Source organism: Clupea harengus, chromosome 24 (genome assembly GCF_900700415.2).
Source record: "Clupea harengus chromosome 24, Ch_v2.0.2, whole genome shotgun sequence".
Taxonomy (NCBI): domain Eukaryota; kingdom Metazoa; phylum Chordata; class Actinopteri; order Clupeiformes; family Clupeidae; genus Clupea; species Clupea harengus.
Window position 1 is genome coordinate 16,023,951 of NC_045175.1, and position 15,814 is coordinate 16,039,764.

General features: G+C 43.1%; 1 protein-coding gene across 1 annotated transcript; it reads left to right on the forward strand.

The window, feature by feature from the left end:
* The first annotated feature begins 8,179 nt into the window (after positions 1 to 8,179).
* On the forward strand, positions 8,180 to 9,021 carry LOC116219108 (claudin-9-like). The gene has a single exon (XM_031562061.2). It carries the CDS (start codon positions 8,395 to 8,397, stop codon positions 9,019 to 9,021), a length of 627 nt encoding a protein of 208 aa, XP_031417921.1. The 5' UTR covers positions 8,180 to 8,394.
* The last annotated feature ends 6,793 nt before the right edge of the window (positions 9,022 to 15,814 follow it).

The window sequence follows — 15,814 nt, forward strand, 5'->3', positions numbered from 1 at the left end:
GTCTGGTTAGTGGCATGACATGACGCACAGCAAATCTTTACAGAGTTTTTTTCAGTAGCAGTAATGTATTTTGGGGTGTGCACTCTTTGACAAATTGTGAATTTGCCTCACGTTTGACTGACCACTGCCTAAAAGTAACCCGAGAATGGTTGTCACTGTCTGTTAAAACATCAGATGGATCGGTCATTTGTTACTATTGGACACCTCGGACTGATGGCCCGGTTCAGAATCGGACAGAGATGTGTGGCTCTGCCACGGCAACAGAAGTAGTAACAGACAGTAACACGGCAACAGAACTAGTAACAGACAGTATCACGGCAACATAACTAGTAACAGACAGTAACATGGCAACAGAACCAGTAACAGACAGAGGTTTTCCACATTTATTTGTGTACATTTATTTGACTGCCTTTGATCTTACCTTTGAACAGTTCAATCTCACACAGTAATTGTGTGTAGGCTATCTCATGAAGATTTTTTAATTCTGTTCTGTTTATTTTGATTATTGGTCAGTTCTCTTCTGTTGTGTTGTGTTTGAATTGTAGGGTGTGTCTGCACTTGGTACTTGGTGCTATTAAAACGTTTAGACGAAGATCTCCTGACGGTTGCGATAGTGCGGAAGGTTTGATTGGATTATGTCGGTGCTGCTCTCACTGCCGACCTAGGGATAAGACACAGAAATACATTGTTCGAGAGAATTAGTGCAGAAATCAATGCTGTTTGTTAATTGCTTCATTTATTGATTGATTTAATTAATTCATCTGGCCAAGTGCTTCAGTGGTGTTAACAGGAAACAAAGTCCTTAGACACGCAAACATGCTTATGCTCATTGTGAGTTTTAATTATTCATGAAGTACCCACTATGTGCTTATTATTCTTATTTTATTTTTTACCCCAAACCATGAGCTGGACTAATGTGTTAGTAAACCTGCTTAATGTCATATTTAATAACCACCCCCCCCAAAATTGTTTCTGATTCAAAGGGAGCAAACCCACCCTCACTCATGGTCCGTACCAGTGTCTGAAGAGGCCCGTCACAAACCATATGCCTGCACCAGTCAAGCCCCCAGATATAAGACCTGAGAAGCCATGAATGACAATCCCCAACGAGAGCCCGGTTATCACGGACAGAAACAGTTCTAGTCTCTCCTGGAGGAAGCGCTGTCTGTCCTCACTCTTCCATTGATGCCGGTAGCGCTGCCGTTCCTCAGCCTCATTGGTTGGGACTGTCGGAAGAGTGTGGGGTTACGACCAATAACATGTCCCCATTCATATATTTACTACATGTGGCTATCAATGAGACAGTAAGTGTGTGTGTGTGTGTGTGTGTGTGTGTGTGTGTGTGTGTGTGTGTGTGTGTGTGTGTGTGTGTGTGTGTGTGTGTGTGTGTGTGTGTGTGTGTGTGTGTGTGTGTGTGTGTGTGTGTGTGTGTGTGTGTGTGTGCAAGTGTGTGCATATGTGTGTGTGTGTGTGTGTGTGTGTGTGCGTGTGTGCAAGTGTGTGCGTGTGTGTGTGTGTGCATGGGTGTGTGTGTGTGTGTGCGTGTACATGGGTGTGTGTCTGTCTGCCTAGAACATTTTGGACAGGACTGTTATAAGAGCAACCTCATGCTTCATTATCTCAGTGAAAACCTGCATCATGCCTTCAATATGATATTAACACAACATTAACACATCATTAACACAACAGTAACACAACATTAACACAACATTTCCATGCACAGGAATGACAACAGTATCATGCTGTCGCCCCCTTGAATGCTCTGTTCTCACTCACCCAAAGTCATTCTCTGTGCTGCGGTGCTTTCTCTCACTCTCAACAGGTTGTCTTGGTAACAAGCCTGGAACTTATTCTGAAGCGCTTGCTCCAGGATCTTCCTCTGTATGTCCTCCTGATCGTCACCCCTGGGGACTTTGACCGTTTGAAAGGTCAGATCCACTACGGTGGTATTTACAACGTACCTCAGCATGTAAACAAACAAGTTCAGAACCACTATGGTGCCATTTACAGTGTTGCTTGTCGTGTCTATGCGACTACTTATTAATAAATAATCAGGCTCACACGGAGGTTAACTTCACACGTGAAACATCACTTGGTTTACTTGAGGTTCTGCATTAAATGTATACATGCGCATGGCGAATAACCAAGAGGAGAACAATGCATAGGGGAGTGCTTACACATAGAGAAATAGATCCTTATTAAACACTACATTGCTCAGCATGTTAACAAACAAGTTCAGAACCACTATGTGCCATTTACAATGTAGCTCAGAGTGTAAACAAATACAAGCTAGTTAATGTCCTATTTAAGAGCGTGACTGCTACAATGGCTATATACAGGTGAGAGTTAGTCAAAACTTGACTTCTATACACCGGTCTTAACAGCTTATTATTTAATCAATTTATGGCAGCCACCACTCCCTTCTTTACAGTGTCAGATAAGGACTTTAAAAATGACAGTTGATCCTTCTTTACAATGTAGCTCAGAAAGAAAGAAATGATAAAAATATACTCACGTAAACTGAAATCCATCTCTTGTTATGATGAGACTGAACATGAATAAAATGAGTCACGTTAAAGAAATAGTATGCAAGAGTTTGCCACTTTATAGGCAGCTAGAGGTATTGTTATCTTCAAATGAATCCTAATGGTCATGTGCCACATAAACACACCTGCCTTTTCAACTAGCTGCCTAGGCAGTCGGACCATCGCATGGAAATGTGACAAAAAAAGCTTTTTATACAACGGTCTTGACAGCCTATTATTTCATCATCTTAAGGCACCAGCTACTCCCTTCACAGTGTGAGATAAAGTCTTTAAAAACTTAAAAAAATACAGTTACACTCTTCTTCACAGTATCAGATAAGGACTTTAAAAATGACGGTTACTCTTTACAGTGTCAAATAAGGTCAGATAAGGTCTTTTAAAATGGTAGTTCCTCACGTACCTGTTCGCTTGACAGCAGACTGAATCTTCTGTGTGTCTCTGAGTGCACCTGCGGGAAGAAATGTTGCCTTGGGTGTGTGTTTCAACACTAGTCACATGACTTCCTCAGAAATGAAACTTACCTCCAATTGCTCCACCTGTTTCTATGACACATGCAGCAGCGGGCGTTTTTTGATTTAATGGCTACTGATGTTGTGGTGAGCATGCAGACAGGCACACAGACACACAGGCACACAGACACACAGGCACACAGAAACACATGCACACAGACACACAGACACACAGGCACACAGCACCACAAGGATGGTAAGGAGATGGAAGTCCACACAATAAGTGTCACTCATTTTATTGATTATTGTTATTGATCTGAGTGTTAAAAATGTGATTACTAATAATAAATGCTTTTTGGATATGGGTATTATTCGTACACGTTTCTTTGACATAAAACATGTATTTCAGACTGTAGAGCACACTGGTTTAGCATTATCCTATATGGTAGATTCAGTAACTCACCTAAAATCACTTTTTGTTTCTGTCTCCTGGGGGACACATAGCTGATTCTTCTTACTACCAAATTCAAGTAAATTATTGTAAACGGCAGGCAGGGTTAGCAGAAGTCTACTTAAAACCACTGGCAGCTGGCTGGCTGGATTGTTTAATATGCTGAACAAACGTCCAGCAATTAAGGCAATCACACAGAGGTCTAAATAGTTCAGCATGGATTCACAGTTTTCAGATTTCAGGAGAAGCAAGTAGTAAAAAGAAAAGCAGTAAAAGTAGTAAAATAAATTAAGCAATGCAACTTCAGTGTGCTTCTCAGTGTTGGCCCAATCAAACACAGAACTGTCCAGGTAAAAGAAGGCACTCCTTCACACCAACAGATCTTGGGTGATCAGATGGTGTCTGTCGCTAAAGTGGTAAAGAATCAGGCAGGGTCTATCGGTGGCAGCAGAGAGCTTTATTACGGTACAGTTCGTCAGATTTCAAGCCATCCGAATCCCAAATTTGAGAGGAAGCAGCCTTATATTCATGAAGAAAAATGACAAAACCTTCAGTCAACCTTCAAAGAGAACATACAGTATCACCTTTTGGTCTTTTGATCTTTTGAACACAGAGCACGATTATACCACAGATGGATAATGGCACTGAACACGGAACACAGTAAACTGAACTTGTAAATGCACCCTCTTCTGAGACGGAGGTAGGGCCTGGTTGGATTGGGTGAAGTGAAGTTGAAATGAAGCCTAAACTGAAAACCCATTCAATCCTGTTTCAAGTTAATTCTTTATGAATAGGAAAAAACAAACAGGTCCATAATAGTGATAAACAATTAATATAAAACTACTTGAAGACAGCAAGGCAGAGAGGTCAGCCCTTTCTTGTAAATACTCCTGTTGTTGTCAGGAAAGCAACAGCATTGACTAGCTGGAGGAGAACACTGTGCTAACAATAAATCATATCTATACCCTTATTTCTTTTTTCAATAAGTTCAGTCTGAACTTTGGAATATTCTTTAAAAACATTCTGTGACAACCCCAGTTGCCATAGGAACAGAAACCCATGTTTACAGAGAATACTTGATTCAAATTTTCCAATTTTCCATTTCCAATAAAGGGCAAGTATAATGTTTAATATATTATGATATAATCCTCACACTGCCATGTTTTTAAGTCTGTGGGCTGCCCCCCTCTAGACACACTTCAGTATGACCCAGTGGCTGAGTTGAATTTAGATTGGAATAATCATAATAATTCAAGTCATAAAAACAAATATGAGAGATAAAATTAGCTCACTAACACCAGCCAATATGTATTCTATGATTACATTTTCCATTCTGTATTTGGTGCTGAGCAACAACCCCTACGTACATATCTGAGTATGTTCATGTAAACCTAGACTGTACTATCTGCCCGTTTAAATGCCTGAATAAAAGTGAAATGAATGATGTAAATGAATGTTGTACTGCATGTCATATGCTTCAAGGTGGGCTTCAACAAAAGTGTTACTTGTCAACAGAAACATAAACTACCCCCAAGGTCGGGATTGAATAGTAATTGACGGCTTCTTTATCTTCCCGCGACTTCATCATCCAGAGCGAATGCAGTCTTCCCTAGTGGCCTAAATAAAAAAATATAATTAGAAGTCCTTAACTCTGTTCAATTAAAACCAAAGACACTGTTGGGGTATCCTAGTCTTCTGGGCCCATCATCTGACTTCATTCAAAAGTGTATGTAGGCTACTCAATGGTGAAAAGCACCAGGTTGGCTCCAGTAGTGGAACATCACCTGACAACTTAACGACGCCCGAAACAGTGTGTTTCGAAGCATCTGCGTTTCAAACACACAGCACAGTGTTGAGACGTCTGTTTCCAGCTTCCCATCACACACTGTTGTGAAACTGAGTTGGCCGGGACATCTGAACTGCAGTAAACAGAGACCGCCACAAGAGGGAGAAGCTTGACTATGTTTGTAGGGCCTATGGCTGGAGCACACTAATAGACTGCCTGCTATATTTAGACCATAGAACCTGAAAGAGGTTCGTAGAGAACACTGTAAACAGTAACCTTGGAGACTAGGGGCCTTCATTATAACTTAGCAGTCAGGAGGCAAGGTGATGTTGTTTGTTGTTGTTGTTGTTGTTGTTGTTGTTTCTGACTTTATTTACAGATTGGGAATGAATGAATGCATGATATTTCAGGAGCACGAAAGGGAGAGAGGGAATTGGATTGTCTCTCCCTTTAATGAGTGCATACATGTACGCCCCTGTATGAAGCGAAAACCAATACATGTTTCAGGGTGTGCTGTAAATTATGGTTGACATAGTGCCCCCTTTCTCATGGCCTATCTAACTTGAATGCACAGTATGTGTACAAAACACACTCACTACTTCATTACATTTACATTTAGTCATTTAGCAGACGCTTTTGTCCAAAGCGACGTAGAGTGCAAGGGAGAGAACAGTCAAGCTACGAGCAATAGAAACCTGGTGTAACAATAAATAAGTACTTTACATAAGAAATAGAAAAACCAAATAGAAAAAGAAAAAGTGCAGGAATGTAACTGCTTTAAGTGCAGTACTTCATACTTCAACAGGGGCCTTCTTAACTGAACGATAAGAGCTTAAAATGAAGAGAGGACACAAACAAATATGTCTGTTTTGACACTCAGTGACTGATGACAGGTACAAGGTAATACATCCCTAAGTGTGCGTCTATGGGAATTCCAATGGAATGTTGTGAGTCATGACAGCATAATCCCTTTTCTGGTAACTGCTCCTCGATGTCAGCTCTTTTATCTAACTCTCATCTCAAAACTAGACCAGCAGGAAGTCCGTCCCCATATTTCCCAATGCTAATACATTCAAAGAGTGACGTAAGGGACAATTCATGGCTGTATGAGGTGCTATAAACACACACACACACACACATGCTTACAATGTTGTCGGTGCACACATTTGGCATATAATCAGGCAAAAAATATCAGATAGACCTTTTGAATTGAAGCGGTCAGCTGTATTTTTTATGGAAATAAAGGTATCAAATTGGAACCAAAGGTTTTCTCATTAGCTTTGTATTACGCTTAATAAATAAAATAAAATAAAATAATAATAAAATAATAAAATAAGTCCTCTCAATGTTCACATTTAGATAATAAAAAATTAAAACAACAACAACAGCAACCACAACAATACTACTACTAATAATAATAATATTAATAAAAATAATAATGTCTTTTTGTTGGAGACATAAGAAGCAGTGTGAAATAAAATGACTGTGTGACACTGGTTGGGCCTGAAACTCTATCTGTGTTACTTATTTTATACCACACGTGTACAAGAATGAGAAAACAATTATAGACACATCAAGCAAGAGACTGTAGCTCCCTCCCTCAGTGCCTCCCTCAGTCCCTGCATATGTATGTGTGTGTCTCAGTCCCTGCATGTGTGTGTGTGTGTGTCTCAGTCCCTGCATGTGTGTGTGTGTGTGTGTCTCTATCTCAGTCCTGCATATGTGTGTGTGAGTGTGTGTCTCTCTCTCAGTCCCTGCTTACTATGTGTGTGTGTGTGTGTGTGTGTGTGTGTGTGTGTGTGTGTGTGTCTCAGTCCCTGCATATGTGTGTGTGTGTGTCAGTCCCTGCATGTGTGTGTGTGTGTGTGTGTGTTTGTCCCTCTCTCAGTCCCTGCATATGTGTGTGTGAATGTGTATCTCTCTCTCAGTCTCTGCATATGTGTGTCTGCATGTTTGTGTGTGTGTGTGTGTGTTTATTTGTGTCTCTTGCCTGCATAATAATATTTGCAAATGTATCAGCCCACTGTGCCCTGTGTGTGTTTGTATGTATGTATGTATGTGTGAGAGTGTGCGTGTGTGTGTAGAGAGAGAGAGAGAGAGAGAGAGAGAGAGAGAGAGAGAGAGAGACGCTATTCCCTGCTTGACCAAACATGTCTTTCCTCCTACACAGCTGGATAGTTTCCACAGAGACACTGGCTGGCACCCAGACACCCAGGCACACAGCACCAGTCAGCGCTCGCTGCTCGCCGGTACACATCGCCGATAAACCCGCCTGTCCTCTGCTCTTCTCACGTGAGTATGATTGGCATGGCAGGCTTGAATGTATGTGAACTATGAAATATTATCTATATGTGAAATTTTATTACATGGACTGTATAATTATTATAATAGTATAGAAAAAGTAGCTTATGTGTGTACTTCAACACACAGGAAGTATTTAAAAAAATCAACAGAATTCTCCACTAATCTATAAATTGTAAAACTAAAGCGTATTGCAATTCATCATTTCGAATGATTTTGTCAGCATTAAGTATTTTATTTTACATTAACATACAATTACATTTCATTTCGCTGCTAAGGAATTTGAATCTGAATCTGACTTGTGATGACCCAATAACAATGAAAAGGTAGCTGAAATGTTTGGTTTGATCATTTATTCTCCATTCCTAGTTTGAGCTTGAAGCACATCCCGAAATGTTTTTGAGGGGAAACTGACATTATTGTCTCGGGCCGACTACGTGAGGGCGGAGACTTGCATTTCCAGATTCACGACACCACCACCACGATCTTCATCAATCATCATCATCATCCTCACCACCCATCAGCGTGACCATGGGCTCCCAGTGTCTTTGTGCACAGTGTAGAGAGCCTAAGTAGCATGCCATGAAGAGAGCAGAAAAGATATCTGACAAGCAAACAACAAGAGACGTCTAAGTTCTCACCCGCCCCGATCCACCTCTCTTTTCTCTCTTTTACCTGCTTTAGTTTTGCTCTAGTTTTGTTTGCTATACCTTCCCCTTTTCTCTCAGTCTCTTTCTTTCATTCTTCCTTTTTCTATTTCCTCTCTCTCTCATAATCTGCTCTCATTTTCACTCCCCGTTCATCTCTCACTTTCTCTCTCACCCTTTTCCCCCATCCTCTCCATCCCGCCGCTCCGTTGCCATGGCCACCACGGGCCTCCAGGTGCTGGGCGTGCTCCTGGCCGTGGCGGGCTGGGTGGGCGGGGCCCTGGTGACCGCCGCCCCCTTCTGGCGCGTGTCGGCGTTCGTGGGCGGGGAGCTGGTGGTGGCGGAGGCCCAGTGGGAGGGCCTGTGGATGAGCTGCCTGGTGCGCTCCAGCACCGGACACACCCAGTGCAAGACCTTCGACTCGGGCCTGGCGCTCGCCCCAGGCACCCAGGCGCGCCGCGCCCTGGCCATCGTCGCCCTTCTCCTGGGCCTGCGGGGGCTGGGCCTCGCCGTGCTGTGCACCCACTGCCTGGGCGGCGCCCACGACGCCAAGGCGCGGCTGGCGCGGGCGGGCGGGTTGGTGTTCGTGGCGGTGGCGCTGACGTTCCTGGTGCCCGTGAGCTGGACGGCGCACATGGTGGTGAGGGACTTCTACGACCCGGCGGTGGCGGTCATGCTGGTGGGAGGGGCTCTGATCAATGCGGGCTCCGCCCCGCCGCCCGAAGGAGGAGGAGGAGGAGGAGGAGGAGGACGGTCCTCGGTGGCAGGCGCCTTCGGGGGAGGGAAGGGCAACCCGCAGCCCACTCCTCCAGCGGGGAAGAAGGAGAAAGCGTACGTCTGAGGGAGAGGAGGAGGAGGAGAAAGTGTACGTCTGAGGGGGGGAGGAGGAGAAAGCGTACGTCTGAGGGAGAGGAGGAGGAGGTGAAAGCGTACGTCTGAGGGGGGGAGGAGGAGGTGAAAGCGTACGTCTGAGGGGGGGAGGAGGAGAAAGCGTACGTCTGAGGGGGGGAGGAGGAGAAAGCGTACGTCTGAGGGGGGGAGGAGGAGAAAGCGTACGTCTGAGGGGGGGAGGAGGAGAAAGCGTACGTCTGAGGGGGGGAGGAGGAGGTGAAAGCGTACGTCTGAGGGGGGGAGGAGGAGAAAGCGTACGTCTGAGGGGGGGAGGAGGAGAAAGCGTACGTCTGAGGGGGGGAGGAGGAGAAAGCGTACGTATGAGGGGGGGAGGAGGAGAAAGCGTACATCTGAGGGGGGAGGGCAAGAGGGGAAAGGGGGAGGTGTTTTTTTTTTGTAGGTGGAACGTGGAACTATGTCTTTAGAGGGGTAGGAGAGTGTCTAAGGAGGGTAAAGAGAGTGTCTTGAGGAGGGGTAGGAGAGTGTCTTAGGAACGTGACTGGGATGAAGGGGTGCCTTTTGTGTTGTTTGCTGTGCGCGAGGTCGTTCAAGAGTCGCTGGGGTTTAGCCCCTCTGAACTTGTGTTCGGTCACACCGTTCGAGGGCCATTAAAAATACTGAGAGAGTCGTGGCTATCCGAGAAAGCATCGCACCATAACCTTGTATGTGTAAACTTACTTGGCCAATAAACACGATTCTGATTCTGATTCTGACTCTGATGCGGATTATTATACTGATGTGAGAGTTCTTTAAAACGAGACACACAGAAGTGTGAGGCAGCTGAAGCAGTGCATCTGTTCAAAGCTAACTCTGCTCTAAAACAAACTATCTCATGATATGGTTTCTTTAAAATGAGACAAACAAGTGAAAGTGAAAGATTCCAAGCGGAGTACGAAAAGTGTTTCATTACTGATGTCTGTACAGGGAATAGTGGACGTAGAAGGCAAGCTAATATTCATAAATGCTACCAGGTTCAAACACAGCTAACGAGAGCCATATGTAGAGGCCTTTAACACACATCATGAGCTATCATCCATGAAAAGAATGTTACATAACATTACATTATACATATTATATTATATCAATTATATTATATGTTATATGCAAATCTTTACAGTGTTTTTCAGTAGCAGTAATGTATTTTGGGTTGTGCACTATTTGATAAACTTAACAAATTGTGAATTTGCGTCACGTTTGACTGACCACTGCCTAAAAGTTACACAAGAATGGTCGTCACTGTCACGGACCAGTCATTAGGGACTTTAAGCAGTGACGTTAGAGGGACGGCTACGGCGTCCACGAAACATTCCAACGGGTTGCCGTAGTAGTGGTAATCGACTATCACTAAGCAACTAATTGTAACTCTCAACGGCTACTTCTTGGGCAAACTGACGTTCGCTCTGAGCATCATCTTGGGTGCTGGCAACGGATGACATGTCTATGAACAAACTGGAAAATCGGTCAAATTAGCAGGTATCTTTAACAAATATACTAATAATCCATAAAGCTACTAACGGTGGAATCGAATATAAACGAAATGACAGTGTCAAATACGATACAACATATAATGACCTGCTTGAATCTAGCGTGCGCAAAGTGTCACTCGAACGCCGTAGCCGTCCCTTCAACCGTCGCTGCTTAAAGTCCCCATTTGCTACCATTGGACACCTCGGACTGATGGCCCGGTTCAGAGTCAGACAGAGATGTGTGGCACTGCCACGGCAACAGAACTAGTTACACACAGTAGCACGGCAACTGAACCAGTAACACACAGTAGCATGGCAACAGAAGTAGTACAGACAGTAGCACGGCAACAGAACCAGTAACACACAGTAGCTGGCATGATTGGTCCAACGTCCCCTGGAACTGGACACTCTTACTTCGATTCATGTTACCCATTAATTATTGTTCACCTCAAAAACAAACTACTGGGAGGTGTAATGTTCTCCATAGTTGTTTTAGATGTTATGGAAGGGCCCTTAAATGTCTTGGGGAGACATTTAAGAACAAGAGAAATTCCCCAAGAAGCCTGGAATTGGACATGTTTTCCGATAGTAACTCATAATAATCCACACGATTTAATAAAACTGATTAAAACATTTATTTGTGCACATTTATTTGACTGCTTTTGATCCTACCTTTGAACAGTTCAATCTCGCACAGAAATTGTGTGTAGGCTATCTCATGAAGATTTCTCAATTCTATTAACTGAACTCCCAGGTGCTATATATATAACTTATCAATATGAATAGTGTTTAATGTATCAACCTTACATATTTCAGAAGCGACGGGTGTGAACACAATGTAGGTTACCTGTTGCATGGTTGCTGACAAACCACTGAGGGCAGCGATGCTTATCCCAGCTGAATTGCTGCACTGCTGCTAGCAGGGGGGTCGTCCTTGGGGGACTCCGTGGGCTGGCGACTAGCTAATTAAAAAGCCAAAATAATCCAATTTAGGCAGCTTTGCCACCTCCTCCTGTTCTTTTTTCTCTTGCCTTTTTCTACTTCCGCTCTTATGCTTAAAAGGCATTATTACGAGTAAAGTTGTGCTCTGCTCAATGAACTAGGTTGTCGTGACTTTCAAATTGATTTAACTATACTTCAATTCAATTCAGTTTTATTTATATAGCGCCATAACAATACAATTGTCTCAAGGCGCTTTAAAGAGCCCAGAGCCTGAACACAATGTGCAAGCACAATGGCAACAGGGGCAAGAAAAAACTCCCTGTTAGTCAGGAAGGAATCTTAAGCAGAACCACGGCACATAAGGGGGGACCCATCTGCTTGAGGTTGGCCGGGTGGAGATAGGAAGGGGGGGATGGGGAGGGTTTTGTGGCAGAAGGGGAAGGGAAACAACAAGTGTTGTGCACAATGTATGTACATAATATATGTATATACAGACATCCGGTGGTAAATACATGATACAAACAAGACCAGTTGTATACACTGTGCTCATAGGGTTACTGTTACAGGGGTAAGGGGGGTAGGGACAGAGAAACATGTCAGTGGTGGCAATAATATTTATTGTATATAAATGTTAGCATAGGGTATGGGGTAGAGTAAGTGTACGGCAGTCCGGTGGCGGTGGGTGGAATTTGCACAGGGTTTCTACAGGTGGATCGGGTGAAGAGACTACAGCAGCGTCCCATAGCGAAGATAGTCTAGATTAGGAGAGAAAGAAAAGAACAGAGTGAGTGGGTAGAGTTTGGCTGTCCATATGCGTAGATGAGGAGTAGTGGGGGTGAGGATCAATGTTTCCACATCCATCAGCAATTGGAACATGCTATAAGGGAGAGAGAACATTTGTGTTAGTAGACATTAATTTCAGAAACAGATAAGGAGATACCTTTGGGTAGTAGATTTAACAGTAGGCAATATGGCCATTTTATCAGCATTATTATAAGCATTAGCAATGTGATATGAAAGGAGAGGGAGAGAGGGGAAGAAGGAAGAGCAAGCTCATATTCTGTGCAAAGTGTCGTGTCTTGTGGGAGCCTGGCCTTGCAAGGGCAAACAGTGGGTACACAAACTGGAAAAGAGCAGTCAGACACAGGAGTTGCGGTGAACAGAACTTAGGAATTTATTGTACAAACTGAAGGGGGAAAAGGGAGGGGGAGCACAAAGGTAACTCAAAAAGCTTCACCGGTCTGGCCGTTGGCGTCAGGGGCTCCGTCGGGCTCTTCCTGAGGCAAGAGAGAGATACAGCGATTACTTGTCTTCAGTAATATAAAAGGCAGGGCGCGGGCCTCTTACCCTGAGACTGTCTTGGAAGGCGTCTGGTTCTCACTCCTCTGTAGCTCAAGACAGTCTGGCTTCCGTATCCTCTGGTTGAGTTTAAAAAGGCTCCTGATTGCCTGATTGATTCAGTGCACCTGGGAGGGACAACCAGAGACACCTGGGTAGGGAGGAGTTCCCTATGAGAATCCTCTGGGTTAGTACCGCCCATCCAACACCATGCCTCTTAATTGCCTTCGTTTGGCTGTACTCAGCCATGTGGGGCACTGCTCACCGGCTGGGCCATCACAGTCTGTACAGAGGAATTTAACGTATTTTATCTGATTGTACTTTGCCCATCTGAAACACCTATTAATTTGCGGTGTATTTATTGCTAATTTATATATCCATCTGTCCCTGTGTATAGCCCTTCATGTTATTTATCTATTTATTAATCTGCACTTAGCACTTTACATGGATGTGATGCATGTTTTGGCCACTGCTCTCTCCCCAGAAAATATAATATAAAGAGAAATAAAAGTCTTTGCTTTTCCCTTTGTCTGCGTGTGACTTGATTCAGTGCCCAGGTAATGCTGTCCAAATAAGGTAACCTGCAGGGGGCAGCAATTAGGCTGGTAAATAGCCCCTTTACACACCTCCTATAGTTACGCCCCTGGGTTATCTCTTTCCAGACATGGCTGCGTTTTTTCCTTATTGTGCAAGAGCGCTTTTACCTTCATCATTTATGACTTATGAGACAGTCAGCCTGAAAACCAAGAGTCATTTCTTTTATTGTTTTATTCATTAATGTTTTATAAGGACTGGATCACATAATGTATGTGAAGCTGAGGTGTTTCTAGTGAAGATTTTGCTGTCCTCCGTCGAATTCGTCGGATGCCCACGCTTGGTTCAAGTTAGTTTGTTCAGGAATAACAGACTTGTAGAAGAAGGCTTAGCGAAAGAATGTGTTTCATTCAGTCACTAGCCACGGTCAGCTCGGCGCAGCACGAGCATGCGCTAGGCACGTCTGCTCACGGCTTGTTCTCCTTGCTTCATCTTCTCAAACATTACAGGAAGTACATACATTTATATGTTAGAATTAACTAACATCCCTGTTAGTGACAAAAACGATGGTTGACAACCATGATTGATGCTGCTGTCAACATATTCTCAACATTTCCTTTCACTGTTTTAAGACGACTAATTATAATCTTGTTAATCAGATCGTTTTGGCTGAATAGCGGCCATGATGCGTAATACAGTCTTGTGAGACTGGGTTGTGTGAAAGTATTATCAATGAGAAAAAAAGTGTGCTGTCTGCAGATCCAAATCAATACCAATAAAAAAGGTCGACGAAAGTACAACGGTTGGGGATTCCGAGAAGTCAGGTGAACATGCTTTACAAGAAATGTGACAGTGACATGCAACCACAGGATACATTATATAACCAGCAGCGTCCGTTTAATTGTTATAATTTCTTCTAAGGCCAAACATTAAAAAAGTGAGTTCAGTTGGCTGCAAAGTTTTGTCTTATCGTTACTAAGGGTGATCTCTTTCAAGACAAGGTTGTGCTTTTTCCTTATTGTGCATGAGCACATTTACCTTCATCATTCATGACTTATGAGACAGTCAGCCTGAAAAACAAGACATTTCTTTCATGGTTTTATTCATTAATGTTTTATAAGGACTGGATCACATAATGTATGTGAAGCTGTGGTGTTTCTAGTAAATCAGGACACAAAGAGGTGCGGCAATGTTGATAGCAGTGGTTGCAAATCCTCGGGTATTTTCGCCCTGATAACTGAGATGTTTTTAACAGATAGAAACTTATCAAATAGTGGAACTTGACCTGCAGCGTCTGAAGGAGGGGGGAGTAACCGAGTGCTGAACAGTGCACACAAAGGTGAAGGACGCGTCAACCCAGAATAAAAGCGCCGGTTTAAAAAAGCAAAACAAAAAACAATCTAGCTTTGGCTATTTCAAGAAGAATCCTCAAGATAAATAATTGAGCGTCTGTATGTGGCCTCCATTAGGTCTGTATCAAAGTTGCTGCAAACAAAATCTTTACTGAAAGGACTATATAGCAATCCAAGCTAAATGACTATCACCAACAATTGGCCTACGGTGAACTAACTGCCAAGACTGTCAAGCGAAGATCCCTATCACTCTTTCAGTTCAATTAAGTTCAAATAGAGCTTTATTGACATGACCATGAAAAACAAAACTGTCAAAGCAAGCTTGAGGAGAAAACATACAAGACTATAACAGGGATGAAATAAAGAAAACAAAATCGTTTCCTAGATATATCATCTCTTTTGGTGACAAAAACGATTGTTGACAACCATGGTTGATGCTGCTGTCAACGTATTCTCAACATTTCCTGTTAGTGTTATAAGAAGACTCATTATAATCGTGTTAATCAGATCGTTTTGGCTGAATAGCGACCATGATGCGTAAAAAAGTCTATTGACGGTTGATAAAGCATTGAGTGCTTAGTTTTACTTAGGATACGATTGTATTGCTTGTTTGATGGATTGTATTGCTTGTGAGACTGGGTGGTGTGAACACAGGGCGTATTATCAATGAGAAAATAACTGTGCTGTCTGCAGATCTACATCAATACCAATAAAAAAGGTCGACCAAAGTACAACGGTTGGGGATTCCAGAAGTCAGGTGTCATGTGAACATGCTTTACACGAAACCTGGGCGTTTCCAGTGACACGCAACAACAGGTGAGGCTTTATAACAAACAGCGTCAGCTAAAGTGTTATCATTTTTGCTGAAGCTTTGCACTGGGCTCTGATCTCAATATTCTTCACGACTTCACTCCAGTAGTCTTAATCTTCCGGCGACAAGCTCTTTGCCAAAGGTAGGTTGCAATTACATAAACTATTCAGGTTTAAAACAAAATTCAGCCTACTATTTGTGCTGGTGGTGTGTACAGTTTTAAATAGTATGCATGGAATTTAAACATAAATGTGATGATGACTGGATGGAAATAACAACTTCAAGGTTACATACACACAC